The sequence below is a fragment of the Lissotriton vulgaris genome, chromosome 4_1 (assembly GCF_964263255.1).
Source record: "Lissotriton vulgaris chromosome 4_1, aLisVul1.2, whole genome shotgun sequence".
NCBI classification, from domain to species: Eukaryota; Metazoa; Chordata; class Amphibia; order Caudata; family Salamandridae; genus Lissotriton; species Lissotriton vulgaris.
Window position 1 is genome coordinate 661219337 of NC_141691.1, and position 24191 is coordinate 661243527.

The following is a 24191-nucleotide window of genomic DNA, read 5'->3' on the forward strand; positions in this document are numbered from 1 at the left end:
TAGACTGCTTTACCAGATAACTGCGAGCTCCAGCGAGCGATCCACACTTCTCCTGCTAGAGCCCGACTCGCGCACAGGCCCAGCAGCGACACATGCTGCCACCCCCGCGAATTTCTGTTGGTTTTCTCCCCTAGTGGGACACTAGTTTGGATATGCCACCCCCAGTGACGTATCCTCAGAATTGGGACAGTTGCCCACCCAAAGTTCTAGTTGTTGTTAACGCCCCCAGTCCCCCCCCCCATGTTTGAGGAAGCTCGGCGCGCAGGACCACATACGATGCACATTCACGGGCGGCTTACAGGAATGGTAGAGGAACCCCCCCCCCAACCACACCACCCTAGAAATGGTAGTCCCCCACTCAGACATTAATATTCTTACACTAAACGTGCGGGGCCTACACACACCCAGCAAACGCTACTCTGTATACTCCTACATACGGCGCATGGCAGCCAATATAGCGTTCCTACAAGAGACACACATTAACGCCACTGAACTCAATCGCCTACAAGCCAAATGGCGAGGGACCATTTGTGCCACACAATATTCGGCATTCGCGCGCGGCGCATTGGTCTGGGTGAGGCCAGGTACCCCCTTCCGAGCGCTCAGGCGCATAGTGGATAGGATGGGCAGATATGCACTTCTGGAGGGCATTCTTGATGGACAGGGGATACTCCTAGGCAGCATTTACGCCCCCAATACGGATCAGGACCAATTCTGGGATCACCTTACGGGCGTACTGGCCCAGTTCACCACAGTCCCGTGGGTATTGGGAGGCGATTTTAACTGCACACTAGACCCCTCACTGGACTGCTCACACCCTCCCCCCACACACTCCCCGGCCCCCCGGCAGGCAGCCCTCTTTAGAATATGAACCGCACACTGGGCGCTCACAGACGCATGGCGACACCTCCACCCACTAGATCGCATTTACTCCTTCCACTCGATCCCACACAACCTCCGGGTCCGCCTGGACCGTTTCCTTTGCTCTGCTCCGATCCTTCCTAAGATTACATCCACGGATTATCTGGGCCGGATCCTCTCAGATCATGACGCCCACATTATACGTCTTACCTGGCGCCCCCCGCATCCGCCAGTCCCCACCTGGCGCCTCCCCAGAGACTGTCTAACGGACCCGATTTTCAGGGATGCACACGCATCCAGCATACGCGATTACTTTACACACAACGAGAACACTGCGTCATCGGTACTGGTGGAATGGGACGCGTATAAGGTGGTGGCGAGGGGAGAATGCATCAAACAGATAGTGGGGGTCCGCCGCACCTTAGAACGGACGCTTTTAACGACGGAACGGGCCTTAGCTGCCCTCACCAAACGACCTGACGACTCGGAGGAACACGCCGTGCTCACGGCGGAGGCTAAATCGGAATATCAGACTGCCTGCACTGACCTGCGGAAGTACAATTTTAGGGCATATGCCTCTAGGGTGCACAAAGACAGGGACAAAACCGGGGCGCTCCTGGCCTGGATGGCGAGGCAGGAAACTGAAATCAAGCCGATCACAGACATCATCAATCCGGAGGGTGTGTTAGTGCAATCACAAGCCGAGATTCTCCTGGCATTCCAACGCCATTATACACGAGTGTACGAGGCCCCGGCTTACTGCTCCCCGTTTCCCGCGACCCACTTTTTGAACCCTCTGACACTGCTCACGATATCGGATGATGACAAGCGCACACTGGACGCCAAAATTATTCCCTCTGACATCACCCGAGCGATGCGCGCCATGTCCCGGAATAAAGCACCGGGACTGGACGGCTTCCCACTAGAATACTACACAACATTCTCTTCCCTGGTGGTCCCCCGCCTGTCACGGATGCTCGGGGCGTCACTTCATTTAGGGAGGTTGCCCCAGTCGCTACGGGAGTCCGTGATTGTCACCTTTCTTAAGCCTCACAGGGATCCGCTCCACATGGGGTCGTACCGGCCCATCACACTCCTGTCAGCGGATTGTAAGATCCTAGGGAAGATCCTGGCCGATCGATATGCACAAATCATACGCCCACTGGTCCACCCCGACCAATGCGGCTTCGTCCCAGGGAGAAATACCTCCCAGAACCTCCGCCGGGTCTTCCATATCCAAGATCAGGTACGTGACAGATTTCCCCGCGCCGCCTGCCTCATTATGGACCTAGAGAAGGCGTTCGACACTCTCACCTGGCCCTACCTGTTCTCAGTTCTGCACCGCCTCAATATCGGCCCGACCCTCATGGCATATACCCGCCTCCTATACACCGACCTCACCACTCGAGTTCGTATCGGGAAACGCATCTCACCGGCGTTTGAAGTTCGACGGGGCACAAGACAAGGATGCCCCTTGTCGCCCCTCCTATTCGCACTGGCAGTCGAGCCGCTGGCGGTTCGACTGCGTCAGGAAGGTGTGGACTGGGGCGTACCACTCGCAGACGGAACCCATTGTGTGTCCATGTACGCGGATGATCTTCTTATATATGTCCGCGACGTAGAATCGGACCTGACCCCCATAGGAACGCATTAGCGGAATTTGCAGTGGCCTCCGGCCTACAAGTAAATTGGGACAAGTCCACAGTCTACCCTCTACACCCAGACCTACCCCCCCGAGACATCGAACTCGGTCTACATAAACTCTCATGGTCAGCGGAAGCTCCCCGATACCTCGGCGTGCGCTTGTACCATTCTCCAGCAGACATCTTCGAAGGCAATCACCGCAAGGTACTAGCTTGCCTACGCCCGACGGTCGCCTTCTGGAATAAACTACCGCTAGCCCCGATAGGACGGATAGCCCTCGCTAAAATGGTGATGCTTCCCCGGCTCCTTTATCACTTTACAAACCTGCCGGTGATACCGCCCAGATCCTTCTTTCGCGATGTTGATTCCCTCTTAGGAACTCTTATTTGGGGAGCAGGCCGCCACAGGGTCGCTCTGAAAACTCTTCAACTCCCCACGACGCAGGGGGGACTCGGAGCACCATCCTTTGAGGCATATTTTCTCGCGGCACAGCTCCAGTGGCTGTCCTACTGGACGGCGGACCGCTACCCTCAGGAGACGGTTACCCCTACTAGCAGAATCACAACTCCGGAGCTTACTCGTCTACTCCTCCCGGGCACCAGGCCACGGCGCACATATCCCCTCCATGTGGCGATGGCGCGCCGATGCATGATGCGGGTTCACCGGCTGTCCCCTGATAGGCCCCCATACTCCCCGCTGCTACCATTAATAGGCAGCCCCAGGCAGGATTCCTACTTCACGGCTCCACTACTCGCCGATTGGTCCAACTGTGGCATCACAGACCTGGAATCACTCTTCGAGGAGGGACAGCTGAAGCCGCTTGACCGCCTGATTGCGGAATATGGGCTCCCCCCGGGTCAGTTCCTAAGGTACAGACAACTGCTCGATGGATACCGGCCCCACTTCAATCTCCAAACTGGCGAGCCAGACACGCATCCAGTAATACATACTATCCTACATATGGGGGTGGGTCGCCACCTGGTCACATGGTTATACAAATCCATCCGAGAACTCTCATACGCTCCCCTGACAACCCTGCGAGCCACCTGGGAGGAGGACATAGGCCGCGCTCTACACGACTCAGAATGGACCAAGGCGCTCGAGGCCCCTAAACGCGTCTCTAGGAACGCCCGCTTCAAAAATATACAGTATTACATACTACACAGGGCATATCTCACCCCAGCGCGATTACAGAAGTTCTACCCCTCCACACCATTCCTATGCCCCAGATGCTGCTCCCCAGCTGCCAATTTTCGTCATATGTTTTGGGACTGTCCCCACCTCCAACCCTTCTGGCGGGCAGTACACAACACACTACTGGAACTCACGAGCCTTACTACACTAGCCACCTGGGAGTCCAGTGCACTAGGCATCCTCCACATCTCAAAGCAGGAACCTGTCCATAGACGCTTCGTGCCCCTGGCGCTCTTGTTAGCCAATAGATGTATAACCATGCACTGGCGATCCCCAGAGGGCCCCCCCATAGCACAGTGGAAAGGGGCGGTTAGCAAATGGGCGGCAGCGGAGGAAGACGCCTTAAGAGAAGAAGAAGCCAAGGGTGCGCGTAAAATTCCCATCTCCATGGAATGGGCCATGCTCCTTCACAACTTCCGCCAGTCCACGCAGGCGGGAGACCAGCCTGACCCTTCCGCTCCCCCCACCCAGGAAGACCGGTAGCCCTTATCTGATGTGAGCCACCCCAGGGTCAAACCCCGATAACCCCCGCATCTGGAGCGGCCTCTCGTACGTCCGGCCACTTGACCCCCACCCCGCTGGCCGAGATACAGCTGACCCCCCCTGCCGATCACCCCCCCCTTTTTACCCCCCCCCCTACACCCTGCTGCCGATATCTTCCTGTTTGGACCCTGCTAGCGCCTACATGCTTCCCTCCCACGGTTCCGTTTCCCCTCTGTTTACTGGTCACACTATTATATGCACAGTACAGACCCGGATCCTGCGCCGCTGTGGCAAGCGAGCGCCCGCCTCTCCTTACTCACCGCCCCCACGGCGGTACCGTCCCATCGCTTCCCAGCCTGCAGGCGCCCTCACACGCGTATAATGCACTGATTACCCGATGTCATGCTTATGTGTACCAGTTCTATAAAACGAGAAAATGTTGCACACATGGCTGTTCGTGGCTGAATGTTGAGGCCACGTCGGCGGATTGTTTACTCTGTACTGGTGTACCTTTTTTTTCTGCAACAATAAAAACAAATTTAAATAAAAAAAAAATTAACCATGCACCAACACTCCAGGCGGGTCAAAATGCATTTTGCATGAAATCTATCTAAAACATTTGAGCATGTTGCTATGGGTATGTATTAACTGTGTGCACTTTGAAAATTTGCACTGGTGCATGATTATGCTATGTTGTACATCGCACATTTGTGCACGTTGTGCACAAATGGTAGAAATGCTGCTTTAAACTAATAGCTTTTGCTAGTTAATAACTAATACAGGGTACTAGTATGGGGGAGTTAAAACATAATGGTTTACATTTCATAAATTAATACTCTTTATGTTTGTTTTTGTTCATGGGCCCACCATTAAATGGCTGCCTAAGAATAGAGCATGGCTGCGATGGTGCTAAAATGAGAGACTCATGCGCAGAACTACCAGGTGCCTCAAGTGAAGACACAATGGGTCAAGGCCACAGTGAACTGTAAATTCTTGTTATCGTGCCAATGTACAAGTGTTTGTGGAAAGTAGCCTTCCTGCATGCGATGTGATAGGAAGGAAGAAATGAACTTATAAATTTTTCTGCCTTAATGTTGCATATTTGTATAATTATTGATGGTGAAACATAGTATTGTATTAATTATTAACGTTTCCTTTGTTAAAACTGGTATGGGTTGGATTTGCCAATGAGAACAGGATGGTGAGACCCTCATGTCATCTATGCTAACCAATCACAGTATAAGTTCTACTGAAAACTGCAACATTATTAGTATAGTCAGCCAAGAATTAGAGTATAAATAATGACCTCTTAGGGGGTGTGTTTGCCTTTAAGCCTTAAGGGGGGGCCTTAGTGTGAGAGGGAGGAGAGGAGAAGAAGCAGATGAGATCAGACATCATATGGGTTAGGTACGAGAATATTGCGGGTTCAGTCTGGGAGGAGATTGCGTCAGAGGAGAGATAGAGGGAGGTGGGGGCATAGGCTGGCCTTGCACATCATATTTTTGGCAAGGCAGATCACATTCCACTGTGGTCTTGTGAAGGGCGGGCTGTCTCACTCTCTGTGAAGCGCAAAGAGGTAGATTGAACAGACCAGGGCAGAAGGTTTAGATTTAGATGCTACAACTCTAAGTTTATGCTTTGATTAACTAACTAGGTTTGAAAACATTTATTTTTCTTATGCATTTATTTCTCTTTATGGGAGATCTTTGCCATTTATTATTATTGATTAGCCTTGCAAACTCACCTTTGAATGATATTTTCCTGAATTCTTTAAAGAATTCTGACTGACATTTGATGCCTCATTCCCTTCTTTTATGGAATGCTTTGTATGCAACCTATAATATGTTCTGTATTAATTCTATTTTTCCTGTTTTCCAAATTCTGTAACCTGCTTGATATTTGACTAATGAATAAAGGATCAGAGAAACTTAACTTTTGACTAGAAAATAAAACCCTTTAAAATACTCACCAACTCTTTTTATTGGCTTGAATATTATTTGTATTTTGATTTTTCATGTTTATGTAAAGTCACCTGAAGATAAAACATGGTGTCAAGGGTCCAACACCTTTTCAGCGGTAAAATAGAGGTAAATGAGGTTTTGCTACGAGAAATTACCATGAAATTATCGCTGGATCAGTTTTTGGTAGCAAGATGATGGTTATTATCAATTATTTTGTGATTAAGGATTATTAATATCACCGTCAGCTATTTGACTAATAGTCCATTGACCTTAAGAGGAAAGTTGATCTGTGAAACTTTTTTTAGATATTGACTAATATAGATCAAAGTGAGAAAAAAAAACCCAACCCACAGGATCAGTTTCTGGTAATAGAGGTAAGGTTAACACCATCACCAAAAGGAGCATATTTTAGTTTAAAGCCTAAATAGGGCTAGAAAATAATTGCCCAAGTTAGATAAATGTCCAAGTCCTGATTTCTGACTCCAAGGGTCAGAACCTCAAGACTGGCAAAGCAGTACTGGAAGGTGATGCAAGAAGGTGATTGCTGGAGTGGTTTGAGTATCAATAGGGTTGTGAAATGTTGTTAATGTGCTAGGATGTATTTTTGAAGTGTTGAAAATAGTAAGGATTTTGACTGTTGGTGAAATTTTGTTCATTTTGAATTGATGGTTTCACTGATTTTATTGTTACTCGCAGTGAAAAGAAATCTATCCTTTGTTTAGTGGAACAGAGTAGCAAATGTTTTTATGTTGTTAATAATAGAATTTTGATTAAAAAACTCTGCAAAATATTGCAGTAAGATTTTGTTTGGGAGGGTCAGTGGTAGGAGTAAAAGTGACTGAGATTGAAACTGACAGCAATGGAGAAAAGAAATTGTATTGAACTATTACAGAAATGAAAATGTTTGAAGGTTTAAAGAAACTGTTGGGAGGTAAAGTGAAACATTTCCTTTTTAATTGGTGATGCTCCTTAAGGAACGCCCGTGCATTTTATGCCTACCAATTTGGGACAAAATTCATGTATGTGGGTTTACCAATGGTGCAAGATTACTGAAAAAGTAGGTCCTTTGAGGTTTCCAAAAGATGGTACTGTTGAATTGCAAATTATTCACAAATTAAGGGAAGTGTTATGTGAAATAAAGACACCATCTAAAGCTGCACAATTTGAGACTTTAAGCATGTGGGAAAAGACAGCAAGAGACAAAGCAAGTGAGGATAAAAAGGTAAAGCACCAGACACAGGAGAAGAGAATTAATGATGACAAAAAGCGTCAAATAAATAATGACTCAGGGGATGAAATAATGGATGCGTTGTTAATTGTGTGTCCGCCACTTTATGTGGTTCCCATTAAAAATACTGAAAATATTGCACTGCTTCTGTTAAACAGAGAGAAACACAGATTGAGAGAACTGTGCAGACATTTCAGATTGAACCACTATCTGTTGATTCAGCACTGACAGTGATATCTCCAGGTATTACTGCTTCAAATGTGACAGATTCAGTCCAAAACAATTGCAAACTGCAGATGCACAGGCAATGCCTAGAAAAATTATGACAGTCCCAGTTCATATGGTCCCTACTCAAAAGGTTCACAAAGCTGCAGAAGGAGTAATTATGTCAGGGTATATTTCAGAAACTCAGAACTCACAGATCATTGAACAAAAATCACCCCAGACAGTCCAAGCACTGAAAGGTGGGGAAATGATCTTTACAACATCTGCACCCAGGATAAAATGAATATATTTGAAAATGGGATTTTTCAAACCTGCTTTGAGGAAGCAGCAGTGATTAAAAAAATAGAGAGCATGGGGGAACAAATTAACCCAGACCCTGAAATAGAGACACAGCTTAATGTTTTAAATTCAGCATTTGAACATGAAGAAATTAACATTCCCTGCTGTTCAAATCATGAAAATGTAAACCAGTGTCAGGAAAAATAATTAATTTCCCTGAGTAAGGAAACAGCTACATGTGCAATAACTACACTTGATGGACTGACAGATTTGGTTTAAAATTATGAAATTGATGTTTCAGGAAGTTGTCCATTTCAGAAAATTATCAGGGTACATATGGATGATGAAGCAAATGAGAAAATGTGTTCTTTAGGAATGCATTTGCACATTGGAAAAAAATATATATATTTTCAAATGCGATGGGTTTGAGAAATTAGGAGACAAATGGGCAAGAAAACATGAGAAGAAAAAGAAACCACCAGACCTTGTTAGGGTAAATAAAAAACAGGATGAGGGTGAAGCTTTAGCTTACTCATTGAGAGAAAAGGTGGGTGAAGTGCATGTTCATATGCCACGGAATAAAAGTGAACTTGCAGCATTTCTGAACACATTCTCCCATTTGAGAGACAAATTTATGCTGTGGGACCCACAAGTTGATGGATTTGTTGAAATTTTAAAAGAGTTGTGTATTAATTTGGAAATGTTTTTTTACATTGCCATGCAAACTGTATTGTGGTTTGAATCTAAAGTTGTTGTGCAAAGGCCAGGTGAGGAGACAATGAAAAGGGTTTGCATGAATGCACAATCATTTTCTGTTGTTATGGACAAAAACGTAGCAGTGAATATTTTCTTGAAGGGCAGACTGCCAGCAAAGTATGTTGATGGGATACAGATTAAAAGAACACAGGATGGAAGTAAATGTGTTTTGGTTTGTGCAAATTCAGGTATGGATGTTGCACTGCTGGAAAAAGTATTCTTTTGCCATCTTCACAACAGATTTGGGCATTGTAAGAAGAAATGTAAATTTAAACATGATGCACAAAGACATAGAGAAATGCAGGTGCAAATTATGCTGGTTAAGCAAATGCAAATGTCAGTTCAGCACAGATGGTCCCACAAAATATGGAAAATGCTAAAATTAATTTAAATAAGTTGTCCAGAGCAAATGTGAATTATTTCCAGAGACAAATTGAGAACCCAGTCCAACAGTGTGCTGTGTTTGAAAAAGTCCATTGTGAAAGCAGTGGAAGGTCCAGACTTAGTTGTAGGAGTTTTAAACAAAGAAATTACAAAGTTTTAGAATAATCTGCACATGAAAATAGACCCATTTAAGGAAAATTGCCAAGTTGTTGTTTGTGACCCCCAGGCCTGGCAGGAGAACAATTGTTTTGCACATTGTTCAGCACACATTACTGTACACCAGATAATATTAATTTTCAGATTCCTGATGAGGATGTACATTTTAAAATGGCCCAACAAGAGACAGCTGTAGCATTGTTTTCAGGAGAAACTGTTGAAAAATTACCTTCTGATTTGAAAGAAATAGTAAACACAGAAATAAGAGAGTTCACGGAGAAGGATGCCAGATAAATAAAATGTACAGACCATGTCTTATTAAATTTAGAACCAGATGACATGTATTCAAGAACACCATCAGTTGCAGCAATTTTACCAATAATTAGAAATAAACTGAGTAAAAGATTTTTGATGGAATTGATTGGAAGTTTATGTAACTTTCTGATCACAGGTTCACAGAAACTAAAATAAAAGAACAGAGTAGTGCAGGAGATTACCAGTATAACATTTCCATGTTGTCCTGTGGTACCGAATCCAGCCAATATATTTTTTCACATTCCATGTGCTGAAGAATGGCTTACTGTTATTGATTTTTGCCAAGTTCATGTCACAGTGCCATTGCATGAGAATAGTCAGGAGTACTGTCAAAAAGAAAATTAATGTCTGGGACACAAAATTTGAATGGGAGGTAGAAAGGTGTCACAGAGAGAGTGGAAATAATTCACCAGATAAATCCATCTCAAATTCAGAAAGAAGTCAGGAAATGTTTGGGAATGGCTGGCTGCAGTAGAGAGTGTTACTAAACCTTTCCCTAGTGGCTAAGCCTTTACTGAGGCTGACACACAAGGATGTGTCTGATCGGCTTCCATTGGACAACAATTGCACCAAAGCATTCCTAGAGTTGAAAGAGAATAAATGTTGCGCCCCAGCACTAGGAATGAAAGTTTATTTGAAAGAAAATATACCAATTTGCAGTGAGAGGGAGGGCTGCGCTCTCTCAGTGCCTATTCAAAAACATTAATGTTTTCAAACGTCTGTGATGTATTTTCCAATTATGTTTGACCCTAACTTCACAGAAATGTCAGCAAATGAATTGGTTTGTATTAAACTTAATATGAGTGTCTAGATGTCATGAAAATATGCCAAGATCAGATTTTAAGGATGAACGTCTGATTCAGCCGAACAATGTACATTTTGTAGATGGCCTATGTTTGAAAGGTAACAATGACACATTAAAAGCAGCACATGCTGTGCTCTTTATGCATTATGTTGTCAAAGCTTCATGGCTTTCAGTAGTTACCTCAGCCCAAAATTCTAAATTGATTGCCCTTACCATAACATTCAGTATATTTGCTCAAATGGGAGTCACCGTTGTCATGGAAGAGAGAAATGCTAATTCAGTTGCACAAAGTTGTGTTCTGTTAGCATATACATTTAATGGAATCTTCACAGGTGAATTAAAAGAGGCTCAAGAAAATGTTTTAGAATCAGAACAACAGGGTTGTATCAGAACTGTTTTTGAGAAAAATGACAACTGCAAAGTGGCAAACATGTTATTGCAAAAACTGATGCCCAGGTATAGATTGCCAGTTTCTCTGAAATCAGATCATAATGAGGTCTCAAAGATGATGAGTGCAGAACAACAGATTGTACTAAGAATGGATTGTAGCCATCTGCCTGAAGTTTCAAGCATAATAAAGCAACACAAAGGCAGCACAGAGTTACACTTTGCAAAAGACTGTGTTTCAGCATCACCGAAGTGGCTTGAAAATGCACATGCAAATGCTCTTGTGAAAAACAGTGACGAAAACACTAGCCATTGCTGTGTAGGTCTGGTTGATGTAGATCGTGCAGTTTCTCACCAGATTGCAGCTGTTACACAAGATCTGCATAATGGATGGTGCAGCGATTTTGATCTGAGATATGCTGTGCTGAAACATCTGAATCTAATCAATGTGAAAATAAGAGTGAAAGGCTTGGATTAAAAAAAAGTGCAAAAATTGATGGTGCTCTGTCAGAACTTCTCAGCACTTAAGTGGTCAAATTTGCATGGAAAAAGTACAGAATGCCATACTGTATGAGCCATACTGATGGCAAGCCGATGACAAAGGGCAAGGAAGGCTGAAACTGTGCTGTTGAATTCTACTTTTAGTATTTTAGTTACTTATTTTAGAGAAGATTAACAGTTCCAAGAAGCTACTAACAGAACTCTGCACTAAGCATTTGAGATTTGCTATATATGATCTGATTACAGACAAGACTTGTATTTGCCTTAGAAATAGAAGTGACATTTTTATATGCTCAGCTTTTGCAATACAAATGTCACCTGTGAAATTAAATAAGTGTGATGATTTACAAATCATTTGAGGTACCATGATTTGATAGCATCAAAAGGGAGGATTGATGTAGCTCAGATTTCATCTGGAGTCAGGCATTGCTTTATTTTTGTGCTTTAGACAGACTGCTTTTAAAATGACACAGATTTTGGTGCAAGTGAAAAACACATGGCACATGAAACATGAAATGAGGCCTAGTCAGTCTGAAATGCTTGTGCTGAATTAGCATGTGTTTTTGCAGTGTAGTGAAAACTCATGATTTCAGTGGCTTTTTTAGCTTTGAAAATAATCATGGAATGTGCTCTCTGTTCCCAGCTCATTTCCCTTGTAATCTACACTCCCTGTGCCTGTCTTTACAAGACTTTGACCTTGTTGCATATTTAGACAATGCATATTCAGTTCATAACACTCTTCTATAATGTGTATTAATTAACCATGCACCAACACAACACGTGGGCAAACACATTTTGCATGAAAAGCTATCTAAAGCATTAGAGCATGTTGCTATGGGTATGTATTAACTGTGTGCGCTTTGAAAATTTGCACAGGTGCATGATTATGCTATGTTGTACATTGCACATTTTTGCATGTTGTGCACAAATGATAGAAAAGCTGCTTTAAACTAATAGCTTTTGCTAGGTAATAACTAATACAGGGTACTAGTATGGGGGAGGTAAAACATAATGGGTTACATTTCATAAATTACTGCTCTTCGTGTTTGTTTTTGTTTATGGGCACACCGTTAAATGGCTGCCTAAGAATCCAGCATGGCTAAGAATTGTGCTGAAATGAGAGACGCATGCGCAGAACTGCCATGTGCCTCAAGTGAAGACACAATGGGTCAAAGCCACAGTGAACTGTAAATTCTTGTTATCGTGCCAATGTACAAGTGTTTGTGGAAAGTATCCTTCCTGTGTGCGATGTGAAAGGAAGGAAGAAATGGACTGATACATTTTTCTGCCTTAATGTTGCATATTTGTATAATTATTGATGGTGAAACATAATATTGTATTAAGTATTAACGTTTCCTTTGTTAAAACTGGTATGGGTTGGATTTGCCAATGAGAACAGGATGGTGAGACCCTCATGTCATCTATGCTAACCAATCACAGGGCAAGTTCTACTGAAAACTGCAACATTATTAGTATAGTCAGCCACGAATTAGAGTATAAATAATGACCTCTTAGGGGGTGTATTTGATTTTAAGCCTTAAGGGGGCCTTAGTCTGAGAGGGAGGAGAGGAGCAGAAGCAGATGAGATCAGACATCATATGGGTCAGGTACGAGAACGTCGCGGGTGCAGTCTGGGAGGAGATTGCGTCCGAGGAGAGATAGAGGGAGGTGGGGGGCATAGGCTAGCCTTGCACGTCATATTTTTGGCAAGGCAGATCACAATTCTCTGTGTCTTGTGAAGGGCGGGCTGTCTCTCTCTCTCTGTGAAGCACAAAGAGGCAGGTTGAACACACCAGGGCAGAAGGTTTAGATTTAGATGCTAAAACTCTAAGTTTATGCTTTGCCTAACTAACTAGGTTTGAAAGATTTATTTGTCTTATGCATTTATTTCTCTTTATGGGAGGTTTTTACCAATTATTAATTATTGATTAGCCATGCAAACTCACTTTTGAATTATATTTTCCTGAGCTTTTTAAATAATTCTGACTGACATTTGATGCCTCATTCCCTTCCTTTATGGAATGCTTTGTATGCAACCTATAATATGTTCTGTATTAATTCTATTTGTCCTGTTTTCTAAATTCTGTAACCTGATTGATATTTGACTAATGAAAAAAGGGTCAGAGAAACTTAACTTTTGACTAGAAAATAAAACCTTTTAAAATACCCACCAACTCTCTCTGTTGGCTTAAATATTATTTGTACTTTGATTTTATATGTTTATGTTAAGTCTCCTGAAGATAATGCACAGTGTCAAGGGTCCAACACCTTTAAAGCTGTAAAATAGAGGTAAATGAGGTTTTGCATTGAGAAATGACTGTGAAATTACCGCTGGATCACTGTTGCCCAAGTTATTTTTATATCTTCAGGGGCTTGGAATAGGCTGAATTGTCACACTTGTAGTGTGCTGGTTATCAGTAGTTGTGTAGGTGCTGTCACTGGCAAAGACGGCAGTGACAATGGGTGGTGCAAGTTGCAGAGGCCTCTGGACTACAGTCCTGGCACTTATTTTTTTCAAATTAAGCATTGAGAGGTTGTAAATTAGTTACAGTAGGAGGCCGACCCAGTAAAGTCCTAGAATAAGGCTCCACATTCAGAATTAATTGTAGTGAAAGAAGATAAGTAGCAAGTGGCCGAAGTTATGTTGTGGATTTTTAAATGCCTAATTGTAATTAGTATTTTTTTTAAATAATTAAGGGGCATATTTATCAATATATGATGCAGCGCAGCAAGCCACCTTCATGGGAACACCCATGCAGCACCCATGCAACACCTCCATGGGGTAGAGTAATGCAACCCAGCGATTTGCGCTATATTGCGTTACTCTACATTTATGAAGCCACTTAGGGCCACAGAATGCACCCTTGTATGGATTGATAAATCGTAATTATGGGTTGCATTGCTCTTGCACTCCATTGTGGGATGCACATGTGACTTAACTCTTTAATAAATATGGCCCTTTAATGTTTTGAATTAATTATGCCATTTTCTCATGCTTCTTCTTTAAGGGCCAGATGAACCACCATTTTTAGTGGTTGCAAATAGAGAATCGGGCCCTTTACGGCATGTACTGAACCAATTTTGCAAGTCACTGACCTATTACCAACTCGCAAACTATGGTTTGCAAGTCGCTATTAGGAAGGGGCGTGCCAAGGACGTCCCTTCCTAATAACAAGTCGCAGTGGCAAGTATGAATGTTTTGTGACCGGAATGCCATCGCAAAACATTCATACATTATCGACTCTGTGAAGGAGGTGGTAACCCATTACTAATCATGAAGGGGTCCCGGAGGGACCCCTTCCGCTTTGTGAATGTGGGTAGCAACATTTTTTAAGAGCAGACAGTGGTTCCACAGACCACTGCCTACTCTTAAAAAATGAAAAGGAACCTGTTCATTTTTAGGTCTCGCCTAGAGTTGCAGCGAGCATGCGTTGCTTGCTCGGCGAGACATATTGTGGATGAGGAGATTTGAGAAAGAGACTTGAAGCCCCACCCCTCTTTTTAATTGGCTGGCATCGCCGTTTATGTAAAACGGTGGCCGCCAATTGAAACTGAGGCTTTTTGGTTACTGCCCTTTCCCCATCCGGACTGGATTGCCTGCTTCACGGCTGTCGTGAAGCAATTCCTTATCTTTATAGGGTCCATCTGTTTCTAATTAGTTCATCTCTTGCTTCATTCCGCCAGATAGAAAGGCGTGTAATGCGGTGAAAAGCAGTTGTAATCTATTTAAATCTGTCAGCTTGAAGAAAACAAGGCGATTGGAACCCTCCCCAAGATCCCGCCTCTGCAGGAAGTAGTATCCCAGCCCCTGTCTTCAGGCTTTTTACTGGCCTCATAACACGTACATTGGCTTAATCAAAATCAGCATTCCAAATAGAGTGCAGACAAGGTTGTTATAAAATAGTATTATTGCCCACTGTTGTTATTAAAGGCCCTCTTCTCAAGTTATGAACCCTCTATTTATTGACAGGGGTACCACTACCATAATTGCCCTTTCGCTCAAGGCAACAGCAGCTATGATGAATAAACTGCCCCCTCTGTATGCACGCTGCCTTTGTGGATGGTTGCGAGGTCGGGTAACTAACATCAGTTATTGCTTGCGGATGCGGTCAATAAAGCTTAGTTACTATCAAGGCTCCTGCTGCATTTCACCTTTGAACTCTGTGCAGTGCGCTGGTGCTGTCTCTAGGCAGTCACTGCGCTTCAGGGACGCATGCCACATAACACCGCACTGTGCCCATGCCATATAACACTGCACTGTGCCCATTGAAGCATGCCGCATAACCCTGCACTGTGCCCATGGAAGAATGCCTCATAACATCGCACTACACTACCCAGCTAATGCATGCCATACTGAGGCATGTCAGAGGTGCCCCCCCTGCCTGTCACACTGTGGCACGCTCAGGATCCTCTCTTCAATGTACAAATGTTTAGTGCTAAGAACACATTTGCACTCATTGCACTCAACACCTCGTGTTTACTTCTGGTGCCAGCTTGAGTGATGCCCTCTCAGTAGTGGGTGCCAGGCCAACAGTGCCAGGTTATAGCATTTAGACACCGCAGTGCCCCTCCTCCCCCGCACTAGTGTGCAAGGGTTTCACCGCAGCAGTGGTGTTTGCTGTTGGGCGCGGAGTGTGTAGTGGTGAAAGTCTGACCTAATCAAGGCGAGCCAGGCCGGTGACCACACCCACACCGTTCCATACCACATCGCACCGCCACTCAGTACCGTCCATCAGATACCATACAACACTGAACTATGCTGTGCCCTACCACATCACACCACTCAGTGCCGCCTGTCAGATACCACACCTCACTGAACCAGGCGGTGCCCTACCACATCACACCAGTCAACCCACCGGTCAGATACCGCACCACACTGAACTATGCGGTGCCGTACCACATCACACTACCGCTCAGTGCCACACCACACTGAACTATGCGGTGCCATGGCACATCACACCACCACTCAGTGCCGCACCACACTGAACTATGCGGTGCCCTACCACATCACATCACCTCTCAGTGCCGCCCGTCGGATACCCCACCACACTGAACTATGCAGTGCCGCACCACATCACACCACCACTCAGTGCCGCACCACACTGAACTATGCGGTGCCATGCCAGATCACACCGTCACTCAAGGCCATCAATCAGATACCACACCACACAGAACTATGTTTCCATTCTACCACTTTAATGCATTTTTCAAAGCTTCAGGTGTCTGAAAGAACGCACCACACTTATCTAAAACAAAAGAAAACGCTATTTGGGAGGTGAAGTAAGACTGACAAAACATTTCACTTGTCACTGAGAGAGCTGTATTTCTTGGCGCATTTAGATTTATAGCATCCAGAAGCAGTCCTCTGTGCTTTACATGCAGTCCTTGCTGGGCCCGAGGGCAGTAGTCGAGGCACTGAGCGCATTTCACAGAGAGCAGCCCCGGCACGTCCACAGACCCAGAGGGGTGTCTACCACCAGCAATGCCTGTATATACATGACAGCTTTGCACGCCTGCTAGTGTGACGACCCCTCCCCCACCCCGGCTAGATTGAGTGCGGTTTAAAGGGTCTGGCGGCTATGGATCCAGGCGTGCTCGTATTAATCCCGGATTTACCAGAACAAAAGTGTGTGAGTACATGCAAATAAACCAGTTCCCGTGCTCAGGAGCATTAACAAATGATGCACACACTAACACGAAGCGCTTGTTTGTGAAAAAGCAATTGCTCCGTTGAGCCTGGATGCCCCTAAAAATTAACTGATCCATGGAACTTGTATTTAAATGTCTCTGGGTGTTGGGTTAAGTTACTGTGATGCACTCAATAAACAACTGGCGTCGAAGGGGTTTTCTTCTCTAAACAAGCATTGGCATAGCCAATAGGTCTCGCTTTTGGGACCTTATGTGTTTATCCTGAAGTTTTGGCTATGTTGTATAGCATTGTGTCTGATGTACATTATGTTGAAAAGTTATACTGAAAAGTGTTAAGTATTTTTGTTACTTTTATAAAAACCAAGACGACGTTATATACAACTGAACAACCTGATTAAAAACAGATTTAATATAAAATGTTTTTTTATTTTTTTCGTACTTATGTGGTACAGTTGTATTATGCGGAGTGTATTTGTTGCATTGAATAGAATGTAATCATGTGACGTGTACTTATGTGGCACTAAGTGTCATTATATTGAGTGTATTTATGTTGCATTGAGTAGAGTGTAATTATGTGGCGTGTAATTATGTGGCCCTGAGTGGTATGTGGAGTGTAATTATTTTACATTGAGTGTAGTGTAATTATATGGTGTGTAATTATGTGGTACTGAGTGTTATGTGTAGTGTATTTATGTTGCATTAAAAAGAGTTTAATTATGTGACGTGTAATTATGTGGTATTGCATGGTATTTTATGGATTGTATTTATGTCGCATTTAGTATAGTGTAATTATGTTGTGTTCAATTATGTCAGTGAGTGGTATTATGTGGAGTGTATTTATGTTTTATTGACTAGAGTGTAATTATGTGACATGTAATTATGTGTTACTTAGTGGTATTATGGGGAAACAGAATTCTGAGAGGTACTTAGTGGTATTATGGGGAAACAGAATTCTGAGAGTGAGAGGCAATAAACAGAGACTGCTGAAATACGTGAACGAGACGGATACATGCAAGAGAAAGGGGCAATGAAGAGCAAACAAGGTAGACTCAAGAGCTGAGGAATGAGGAATGCACATGAACATCATTTAGGGGTCACCAGAATTTGCAGCTGTGCCTCCTTGGCTTCCTCCTTGGGACCTCTGGCACTGCCTTTGTGACACATGGCCTCAGAAGTGACAAAATCAGTGCCAAAAGCAGAGGAGTATCAGGTCAGAATGAGTGACAGTGTAAGTGAGTCGGAGTGAGTGAGAATGAGACAATAAGAATAAGGGTGAGAGTATGTGAGTGAGAAAGTATGAGAAACAAGAGTAAGAGTGAATGGGAGTGAGGGTGAGTAGAATAGTGAATCAGAGTGAGTGAGAATAAGTGAGACTGAGTAAGGATGTGTGAGTGAGGCAGAGTGAGAATGAGTGGGTGAGAGTAAGAGTGAATGCAAAAGAGTGAGAATGAATGAATGAGGGTGAGAGTAAGAGTGGGTGAGGTAATGCAAATGAGTATGGGGGTTGTGGTGTAAAACTTGTGAGTCTGCAGTTGGTCGTAAAATAGTTAAAAGTAATTATTGCCTCATGGAGCCACCCTTTGAAAAATGCAGGCACTGATATACTGGACTCACTTCTTGACATATGGGCACCTATGACAAATACTCTCTGTAGAAGGGGCGGGGCTCACTCTCTTCGCTCACCTGTTACAAACAATTGAGGGCAGTATTATTCCACACCACCTTCAAAGAATATCAGACGCCACTTCAAGAACAGAAGGTAAATAATATCTACCTAAATAGATTCAGCAGTGCAATGCACACTCTTGATTAGGTGAAATATGAACTAAAAACGAATACATGTTTTAAAACGTTGTTCCCTTACTATCATTACTGTAAACAAATGAAAAAAATATGGGGTTGAATAAAACCTCTTGCAAATTGTCATGCATCAAAATGTGTTAACAATAACTAATAATTGAGGTCATTAACTTAGGTCCTATTCTATATTTTGTTTATATTAATTTACACACATGGACATAACTATTTATTTAAGTCTCTTTTTTTCTCTCCTAATGAATTAGCAATACATTTGTTTACTGTGGAAACTAATGAATCATGACAGTTTGTGGTATAAATAATTGCAGTGGTATTTGGTTCTTTAGCACTATATTCTCTTCAAATACATAATTTTTAATGTAGTACAAAGAGAAATGAGTAATGTTCACATAGTATACCATGTTAGCACCCTAATGGAAGTGGTACTTCAAATAGACATTTGTCTGTGTTGTGTTGTTATAGTAGTCATGTAGTTATGAAACTTGAAAGAAGTAATATATTGTGATTACATCAGCGTTCATGTCATGTGACATCGCTTTCCGGGAAGACTCGGGGTGAAAGGCTGTGTAATGCTCCCCTTATTCTACCGCTAGCATTGGGGTAAATCGACGTCGGTGTCTGTAAACCATCATAATGATGTGTTAATAATTCGAATGCGAGAGAGGTGGGTTCCTCTGGGCAAAATAGCTTTGGTGAGATTGATTACAAATGTCGAGGGTGTCCGATAAAAATATTGACCGAACTGGATATTTGGGAAATGGTAAAAAAAGACATTGCTCAGGGACCCAAAAAACCTCTGACAGGAGAAGGAATCGTATTGCGATTGGCACCAAAATCAAGGAACTGAAAAAATGTGAAAATGAGTTGCTGCAAAAAGAATGCAGACGAGGTTGTGACTGTAACATAACTTCTTTCAAGGCCACCAACTGACATTAAAATTACTTGCTGGCTTGAAATCTATTTTAAATACCAACTACTCTGATTGAGATAACAGCTACTGCCTGATTGTGAAGGAAAGTGCGGCAAGGCAATGGCGTCTCGTTTAACAGAAGTCAAAGTAAAAATATCTACAAGGGATTTCACCTGTTCTCAAAATATTATAAATTCAAGATTATTTATGAGTCAGTTAAATACAATCAGACTCCTAGGTGTCCCACTAGACAACCAAAATAAATATGATTAGCAAGGCACAAAGAAAAAGAAGACCAAGCACACGGAAGTTCCTAGTCATAGAAAATGAATTTATCTGATTGTGACATGTTTTAAACTTGAGAAGGGTACAGTTGAACAAAGTAAATATCAGCAGATAAAGTTATGACAGAGATGTACAAATGAATTTAGACATGCAATTCATAACCTACGTCAGCTCCTAAATATAACACAGCAAATATTATCAAAAATCAATAAATATTGCTTAAGAAAGAAAATTTTCTTGGAGTTGGCGGGACTGTCAACGTTTCAGTCTATGTGGCTTAAGTCCATCAGACCATCCTCAGGACAAATAACTTTATGCAGGATATATAACCTTCTGTAATGAACACAAGGAGACAAAAGTTGACCTTGAGTCGATTTGGTAATTGCAAAACAGCGTTGAAATCACTCGTCGTATTGAGCAACCAAAATGTCTAATAGTGAACCCAGCAGCGGGTCTTCCTATATTCATCAAGGGTGAGATAAACTTCAGTTTAATTCACTGGAGTATAGCCACGCGTGGCGAAAAAATCTTTGTGCCTTGCTAATCATATTTATTTTGTTTGTCTAGTGGGACACCTAGGAGTCTGATTGTATTTAACTGACTCATAAATAATCTTGAATTTATAATATTTTGAGAACAAGTGAAATCCCTTATAGATATTTTTACTTTGACTGATTTTATTGCCCAAGCCTACAAGGGTACATTGGGTTCACCATTCTTCTTTAACTCCATGGCTGCTAAGGGTTTTCCCCCCCGGTGCTGGGATCCCAGATTTTCCATTGTTCATGACGAGCTCAGCTCGTCATGAGTGCAGCTCCGCTGTGCCTCATGACGAGCTGAGCTCGTCATGAGTGTCGAAGGAGTTCATCGTTTAACAGAATACATATTTAACAATTGCGGCAGAAGAGGAAATGCACGGTAACCAAGCTCAAACCTAGGCTGATATTTTATCCAAGTTATTTCAAGACAAAGAGAGCACAGAATTAACCAGTAATACGTCCACTCACCTTGATCCCAGGTCCAATGCACGCTTTGTCATTCTCACATTAAAAAAAAGCATTGGCCCCCTGGCAGTAAAGCCACGCGGCAGTGAAAGGGTGATCTGCAATAAAAATAAAGCGCGTTCCTTGCACGGCAGCAGGGGGAGGGGGCCTGGGAGATTCCCTTGCGGCAGCGTGACCATATGGCACCACCATATGGCGCCACGCGCTCCCGAAAGGAAATCGCCAAGATGTGCACGTTTTGCATTGCTTGCAATTCAACACGTGCACGCTTTTGCCCCCAAAGCTGTGGCGATGGCTACAGGTCTCTCCTATGCAACGCATGCACGTTGCATAGGCGAGCCCTAAAAATTAAGACCAGGAGCAACTCGATACAATCAGTACAGAACTGTAAAAAGAAATCCTGACATTCATACTGTGCATTGTGTGATCTTGCCCTGTTACTGTTTTACAATACAAAACTCACACTAGTACAAATGCAATGCAATAGATTTCGCAATTATAACAAAGTGAGCTATTGCCATTTTGCATTACACCATTTGATTAATGATTCACAAAGGGAAAAAAAAAACCAATAACATTTACAATGCCAATAGCTCAAAACAATGTCATTGCGAGACCTATTGCTTTGTAAATGCGTGTTCTTTTTGAAATGCATCCCGTTTTCCTTAGAGAAAAACGGGCTGCATTTATAAAAACTTGCATTATTTTAAAAGCAATCACAGACATGGTGGTCTACTGACACCAACAGGTCACCAACCCTGTGTGTGGAGGCCATCCTCAAAAGGTCGCAAATTGCAACCTTGCTCATAAATATTGATGAGGCAGGTAATTTGCGACCCCATTCAGAATCACTAAATGTGTCTGAGCCACATCAGTACATTTCATTTTGCAAGTCTCTAATTCCAAGTCAGATAAAATTGCAATTAGCGACTCGCAAAATGAAATGGTCGTACACCTCAAAAGACATTTTTTAAGTGTCTTATGTCACTAAAATCTTCATTTTAAACTGTGAATAGATCCTTTGAGATCACTTTCTGCACTGCCCTTGACAAGACCTAGGAGCACATCTATGAAGAACAAGGAAGGCATTTCAAAACATAACAATATGCCCATGTAAGAGTGATGGAAACATACCGACGCCGCTGAGGTACGGGCTTATTGACTTCCAGGCACCAATGCTCCCCTGCCGCATGTGCTGTCCCACTGCTAACTCGAGGTACATGAGGGGCATCCCCTCTACAATTAACATGATGAGGTAGGGGATAAGAAAGCCACCTGGAAGAAAGAGAGAATAAACCTCAGTCACAAAATTAACATTTAACTTTTTTAGATTTCGGCAATGCATAGTAAAAATGGTCATGTATGAGGAGAAATAATTAGCAATGGCTCTGAATGGTTCTTAACCTGGAAGAGGGCTACTGTCAACAACCTATGTGCTGGATTCACACAGCTATTTATAGACATGCAAATGGCATGATTTATAAATGCAGAGTCGTGCTTTATATTCCCCAAGGATGAATTACCAGTCTGTTTACTCACAAGTGTAATTGGCTCAGGCCCCACGGATCGAAGTGCTGCAAGAGTGGACCTACACTCTAGGTATACTTTCTGGGAGTGATCCCAAGTGTTCTATTCCCATTAATGTATCCCCTCAGCTGCGTCCAGCCATTGGGGTGCATGTTTTGTCTACATCCCACTATGGAGGAGCCCCCAGGGATCCCTACACCCCCCGCTTTAGTTAGACTCCAGGGGCTTCATTTATGTGGCCCCTTGCGCCATCAGAACGTCACTTTTAGTGACGTTCCGTGGCGCAGAAGCCTGCGTGATATTTATCAGGCAGCACTAATCCACTTTTTTTGGCTTAATGCTGCCTGATAAATATCAGTCCCTTTAATGCAGTGTTCTGCGTTAAAGGGGCGTGCAATAGGTGTTGCTGGGGGCGTTCCTAGCAACATCCATGGCCTTTTGACACTGCCCCAGATTTACCAGAAATCATAAATCTGATTCAGTGCCAAAAGCTTACGCCTCCCCAGTGGAGGCATAAGGGAGGTGCAACAGGGAGAAATATCTTTATTTTTCCTTTTTCTAATGTGTGCTGCATTCTGCAGCACACATAGAAAGAGAAAAAGCCTCTTGTGATTATTTTTGTACAGAAAGGTTTCCCTTCCTGTACAAAAATAATCATCCCCGCAACACAGGCACCCTTGTGCAATGGTGCCTGCATTGGCGCAGGTAGTCCATTGTGCGCCGGCGCAGGGGAAAAGGACAGGAATGCGCTGTATCTTATAGATACGGCGCATTCCTGCCCTTTTCTTTTGCCGTACGGAAGTGCAGCAGGAAGGCCTGCTGCGCTTCCCTACGGCAAAACCTCATAGATGAGGCCTCAGGCTCCCAAATAAAGGACCCATGCATAGTTTCGGAGAGCTTGGCTAGGAGCAGGGTTCGTTCGCAGTCATACCTGTGACTGCGGGTGGTATTAGATTAGCCCCTCTTCCTGTTCTCTCACTGGTAGGGACCGCAGACACATGCTGATTCTCAATATTTTGTCTCTGGGCCTCCACCAGGCTGTTTTGGCTGTCTTTTCCAGCACATGGGTGTCAGGCACCACAGATCTATTGACAGTCAAGTCTGGAATTTTCAGGGTTCCTTCAACAACTGGCTTACACTCTCTCAGCTCCAGGATCATCTTGAATGAGGATGCATTCCATGTCACCTAATCTACTCTATGAGATGCAGATAATACCATGCCTTTAACTTTCTCCATTTTACTTAGGCCATTTTCAAATGGGGTCCTAAATGTTCCCTTGGGTTGTCGGTCCCTTATGAGCACTCGATCCCCTACTTGTATCTGTGGACTCTGCACCCTCTGTGTGCCGTTTGCCCAGTCACTGGTTTCCTTCCTTCTTTTTTGGATGCTTGTGGCACCCAAAGGCGTCAAGTGGGTCTCACCGGTAAGTTGTCTTGAATCAGCTATTTGAACATGAGCAAAGAATGGTGCTGTGGGACATATTAAAGTATGCTGGAAAATCGATGTAGACACCATTTTAGCTCTTCTCCCTGGTCTATATTTATATGGAGCGCTTTGTTCAATGTCCTCATAAACCACTCCACATCGCTGTTGGCTTGTGCGCACTGTGGCATTATCTTTCTATGGATGGTCCACAGTTGTTTCATGTACTCCGGGAATTTGGCCCAATGGAGCGGGGTCCATTATCCACTCTAAATTCAAGCAGTAGCCTAAAGATGGCATACTTCTCTTCTAATAGAGGGCATCTCTTGTGGAAGGCTGCCAATGTCAGTAGCACCACCACAGCAAACTTGAAGTGCCCGTCTGTCGGGTAAACTG

General features: G+C 43.5%; 1 protein-coding gene across 2 annotated transcripts in view; it reads right to left on the bottom strand.

Annotated features, from left to right (window-relative positions):
• The window catches only part of SLC6A20 (solute carrier family 6 member 20), a 475678-nt gene that overhangs the window by 240500 nt on the left and 210987 nt on the right, over window positions 1-24191 (bottom strand). For both annotated transcript variants that reach the window (XM_086964920.1, XM_086964921.1), the window contains exon 2: window positions 21980-22120. In XM_086964920.1, the coding sequence (XP_086821046.1) occupies window positions 21980-22120 (141 nt within the window). The remainder of the gene's footprint in view (window positions 1-21979; window positions 22121-24191) is intronic.